This window comes from Limulus polyphemus, unplaced genomic scaffold, assembly GCF_000517525.1.
Source record: "Limulus polyphemus unplaced genomic scaffold, Limulus_polyphemus-2.1.2 Scaffold325, whole genome shotgun sequence".
Taxonomy (NCBI): domain Eukaryota; kingdom Metazoa; phylum Arthropoda; class Merostomata; order Xiphosura; family Limulidae; genus Limulus; species Limulus polyphemus.
In genome coordinates this window covers 388769-394349 of record NW_013665935.1, presented here as the reverse complement: position 1 = coordinate 394349, position 5581 = coordinate 388769, and the positions used below count along the sequence as shown (strand labels likewise).

The 5581-nt window shown below is 31.6% G+C and overlaps 1 protein-coding gene and 1 long non-coding RNA gene across 3 annotated transcripts in view; one reads left to right on the top strand and one right to left on the bottom strand.

Annotated features, from left to right (window-relative positions):
• The window catches only part of LOC106457395 (tyrosine-protein phosphatase 10D-like), a 122782-nt gene that overhangs the window by 42634 nt on the left and 74567 nt on the right, over positions 1-5581 (bottom strand). For both annotated transcript variants that reach the window (XM_013916806.2, XM_022383294.1), the window contains exon 10: positions 4005-4148. In XM_013916806.2, coding sequence (XP_013772260.1) covers positions 4005-4148 — 144 coding nt within the window. The remainder of the gene's footprint in view (positions 1-4004; positions 4149-5581) is intronic.
• LOC111085310 overlaps positions 1-5581 on the top strand; it is a 25055-nt gene that overhangs the window by 2243 nt on the left and 17231 nt on the right. The gene's annotated exons all lie outside the window — the stretch shown is intronic.

Genomic DNA, 5581 nt, shown 5'->3' with positions numbered 1-5581 from the left:
GATGAATGTATGAGGTGGAAGCCACATGCCTGACTGAAGTGCTTCCTCCAATGAATGACAAAGGTGAGACTCCAGGAAAAAAGGGAAGATACCCAATCACAGAGTCTATACGTGAACCCAGAGAGTCTGGAAAATCTCCAAAAAACAAACCGATGGAGAAAAGGAACCGCTCGGAAGTCACAAAGATAGTGGGAAAGTAGATGAACCTGTGAAAAGACAGCATCCATCTCAATAAGATGCCAACAGCAACAAAAATCATGTGTGAAGGGAAATAGCCTGAAGAGGACAATGATGCCAAGGTGAAGTAAGGAGGTAAAGTGTATCCTGCGAAAACCCCTCAAGGGGTCGGTGGAGTCCCTAAGAAAAGAGGTTATGTTTAACAAGTACTGTAGGAGAACAGTAAGGGTAAGTTGAAGGTGGGAAAATGACGGTGGAAGGAATGTATAGGATTATCAGGAACAGCCCCCCACATAAACAAAATTGAATCCAACTGCTGGGAGTTGAGAAAGGGTTGATCAGCTGGCAGATAAGCCAAAGCATAATGATCAGAAGTCCATGGAGGAAGAAGCATGCTAAAACGAACTCTCAATTGAGAAACAAAAATGCTCAGCATGAACACTGATGCCAGGAGAAGGAAGGAAAACATATAAAAATGGTGAAAATGAGAAAATGGAACAAATCTGAGAAAGCATATCCAAAAAGGCATATTTAGGCTTAGTAGATTTCATAGGAGATGCATGGGAATGGCATAGGTAGGAGGAGGAAAAAAAACTGTCAAAATCCTTTTCGTCATGAACAGGGTCAGACAATGTAGGAGGAACCCAAACACTGTCAGGAGAAAAACGATGCCTCGTAAAATGATCAATCTCCCAATGAATGATAGCCTAAAAATCTTCAGTGGAGACTCATCTTAAACAGTGAAGTTGAAAATGAGAAAAAAAAATCAATAAAAAAAGGTATGTTATCACAGCAAACTACTTCAGAAAAAACTAACTATAGCAAATGAATAAATCAAGTAAATCACTACTTCGCATAAAAAAGAAATGAACATGTGAAAAGAGCACAAGTGGAAACTGTCTGAACTCTATCACTGCCTAAGGAGAAGTGATAGTTTGGTAGAATTGAATAGAGGGAGTTACATGCATCAGGAGGGTATGTTGAACTCCTACTGGTGGAGGGCTGTCACATGATGATTTATATGCTAGACACAATTGAACCACATTGATCATGGGGTACTTGGAAGTTCAAGATTTGTGGCATGTTTTTGCATATAAATGGCTGCACTGAACGAGAGTAGCTATAAAAGTGAGAAGAGGAAATGTACAGTATCAGAATTCAGTTTTCCCATATCAATTTAAACATCTAACTGTACTTTATAATGATGATTCAAGATGATAGTTTTAGAATATTTTTCTTAACTCTCTCAACACAGGATCTGTCAAATTGACCGACCATGTGATCTCTTTGTACTCGTGTAAAGTCTTTATAGATTTTATACTTCTAACTTTCAATATAGTGTGTGTATATCTTCACAAAATTTGGTCTTTCACATATAAAAAATCATATTTTTAGTGAAGTATTTTTAATAAACTAAAATAAAGATTTGTCTGTGAAAATATGGAGTATTTGTTATGAATAGTCTGTGAGAAGAGTAATTTTCATGTTAAGATTAAAAATACTTTTCCCCATCTCAAAAACCTCTAATTTCCTTTGCATGATCTTTAAAACCTCCTAAATACACTTCAAACGTTTTTTTTTTCAGTAAAACTTGATATTTCATCTGTTATTTTCTCTACCCTAACTCAAAATGAGATTGGAATATTTGACTGACTAAGAAAAAACATCTAAATAAATCTAACTTACACACTCTTTTTTTCTTTTTAGAATGACTTCAAATTATATCATGAAACTACATTAGTTCATCTCAAGTAGCTTTAAGCTTGTAACAGTATACATCTATTTATAATTAAATTCTATTGTTTTATTGCCCTCTTTGAACAGTGTCTAACTACTATCTGTGCCATAATAAGTTGTAGATCTCTCAGGGCATGTGCAGCTCATGTTATGCTATTGAATTACATTATCTATGTGCTGCTGCATGTGTGCCTTGTGAAACATTTTTATTATATTAGCATTATTTATTTTACCTAATCTAATCTTAACTAACCTAAAAAATCCCTATTTTTACATTTTAGTTACATTTATAATAATAAATAAAGTATGAACATGAAAAACAAGAAATAAATTACTAACCCAATTTTCTTTTATCTTGCTGTTGATTGTCGATTATACTTAAGCCTACATATTTTATACCAGTGGTAGTAGTGCATTAAATAATTTTTATTTAACTAAACAATGCACCAAACAACATAGACTAATAACATGCAAAAAGCAGACAATTTCCCCTTACTCTAAAACTTTTTCTGGCTTTCTAGCTATACGAAAAGAGCCGTTACAAATTCATCCACACTAGTCGTTAACTTTCCCATGGGAATGAAGCTTGTACTCTGAATGAAATTAATGCGTATCTGTTCAGAATACGTTATACAATATGTCATTTGATAAATGAAAACCTTGACTTTCTATTTGTTATCGGTAGTATATAATTAAATGTAAAAGAGAACTATTAACAAAGCCTGAAAGAGAGGATGTGACAGGTAGGTGTGGCAGAAGGGGTGTGATTTTCTATTTATAGCTCTGTAACCAAACAAAACTGAAGGCTATAAAAATTATGGTTCGTTTGAGCAGTGATGACTCTATAGAGAGTAATTTACATTTAATTTTGTACTTTTTTAAGGGATGGTGGATCAAATAGAGAAGAAAAGATGCCTATAGAAAATATGTCACGAGTGTCACACTAGGGGAAATTCAGGATTGTTTGTATATTTTCTTATAGAATTAAGAACTTAAAACTTATATGCTATTAAAATATGGATTATTAGCAAAGTGTTTATGGCATACTAATTGGATATAACATAAGCAAAAAGTACTTTAATACAATTTTGAATGTAAGACACTAAAACTTTCTGTCATACATAGTAAAGGATACCCGGGGCATAAGGGTTAACAAATGTGATATTATAATTTAACAAAGAACAAAAGCATAATTTCATATAACTGTATATTTTGTTTACCCTGTCATTCAAGTAACACATGTACTTGTTCATCACTGTTTTATTTATTACCATATGAAAATCTGAAATAATTTTGTAATAGTATAAAAGTGAGCCACAAAATGACATCAAATTTTTAAAACAAGGAAAAACTTTGAAAAAGACCATTCTGGATTATAGCTAACTTCAGAAGGGTAATCAGAAAAGTCACACAAACCTTCAGTCCTTAACACAGTATTAAAGTTGCTAAAACATTTCATTCAAATATGACGTGGTAAGTTATAGGATAGGGTTAAATACCTTTCCAAACAGGGTAAATTTTTTATTAGTAGATAAGCAGAAAAACAATTACAACATCCTATGGAAAAAAATGGGATGTTAATCCGAACTGAGAAATAAAATATGTATATCACAGCTTTATTTCTGAATTTGTTCTATAAATTAGTTTTTCTTAAAAACCACATATTATTCTATGCATCATATAACCATCAACAAAATCTTAAATAAATTGTATTTTAAAAGCAATTTGTACAAAACTTAAAATGTAAATAACTCTGAATATATTCATTTAAAAAGTAACCACTTTAGAAAACTGTTGTTGATTTTGAACTAACGTATATAAAAAGATTTGACTAACACTGTTGGCGAAGCTCATGAATTACAGGAAATATGTCATAACAAATCTGAAGCTAGCTTCAATCCAGAAAATATTAATTTACTGTTCTCTTAAAATTTCAAGCTCATCTTGTTGAATTTAGTATATTTCTTTAGTTATTTGCTTAAGTGTTAAATGTTCTATAAATCTGGCATACACTGAAATATCTTAATGATGATAATAATAAAAATATAAACTTTAGCTACTGAATTAAACCTAAATAAACTGTGACAAACCTATTTCTCTCCAAAATTTAGAACTGATGGGTCTGTACCGAACTGTGTAGTATTCAACTAAAGAATTTGATGGTGTTTCCCATGTTAATAGCATCGTAGAGTTACTAACTTTAACAATTTGAAGTCTTTCTGGTGGTTTGGGATCTAACCAAAACATTAAATAGTAATTGATTAGTAATCAAAACTACAAAAACATCTAAAAAACATTGATACACTTTAATGATAATAATACAAATTTTACATAATTTATTGTATCAAAATAATAAAATAATTTTCAGAATTAAATAAAAAAATCAGTAGGACAGAAAACTACAAGATATGAACTTCCAATAACACACCACACTAATAGCAAAGGCTGCATTTAGGGACTTAAAGAAAGAAAATCACAAGTCAATAAATAGATAATGGTATTTATAATGTGATCATTGACAAAGAAGAATACATTACTAAGTCATAATTCTAATTAAATGTGGTCACTGCAAGAATATAAAGTTTAAACCAACAGAGAGTAAAATATTTAAAAACTCAAGAAATATCAAAAAGAACTTGGAAAAAGAGAGAGTCAATTAACTGTAAACTACAAGAACGCCCCACACATGTATAGCAAAAGTTCACAAACAAGGATATTCTCTGTCTTAAAGATAATTGCAGAGATTCATGTGTCTTGTAGAAAGATTATCATAATTACCAGATAAAACATCATATTTTAAGAACTCAGTCTACTTTGAAGAGATTATGAAAAGGATCTGTAACAATAATCTTACAAGATGCAAAGATCAGTTTATATGTATCCAACCTACTCACTTATGTACTAATATTTAAAACAAAGTTATTTGTAAAAAGCTTGGTAATGACTGAACTTTTGAGGAATGTTTAAAACAAAAAATCTCCATGATAACAGAACTCACAACCTATTGTATCAACAGAAGGTTTAGCTATGGGTCCAGCATCAGTAACCTCTGCATAAAACATTTAAAAGATAATTCCCATAAAACAGCATTTTAAACCTTAGGATTTAACTCGGATATATTGATGATATATTTGTAATATGGAAATACACTATTGAAAGATTCCAAAATTCAGAAACATTCAGCAAAACAATTCACAATAAAAATACCAAAAGATAACTTCTTGATGGTTAACAAAACACAAGATATATATTACACAAATTCAAATATACTGGAAAAGTACTTCAACTATAGATAAAACTACACAAATGGTGTAAATATGAGCATCATATACTGTGTTTATTCTCCAGAATAAACAAGATTTGTATTATAGAAGGTGCTAAGAAGAATGAAGAAAACATATTGTTGCGTCAGCGAGTCACATGACCACGTGACGCAACGTTTCTAGAATTATCATGTACTTTGGCGAATGCTCTAGTATTTACTAGTAGGTTAGGCTGGTATATATATAAGAGGGGAAAACGTGACGCGGAAAGCATGGTAATGTGTGTGTAGATAGACAGTGAGTAATTGATCTGCGGTCACAGGGTATCGTTGAATTTAACGTTCGTTCGCTCGTGATACTGTTTGTTTTAGCGCGAGTATTGAGATTAAGTGTATCGCAGAGTT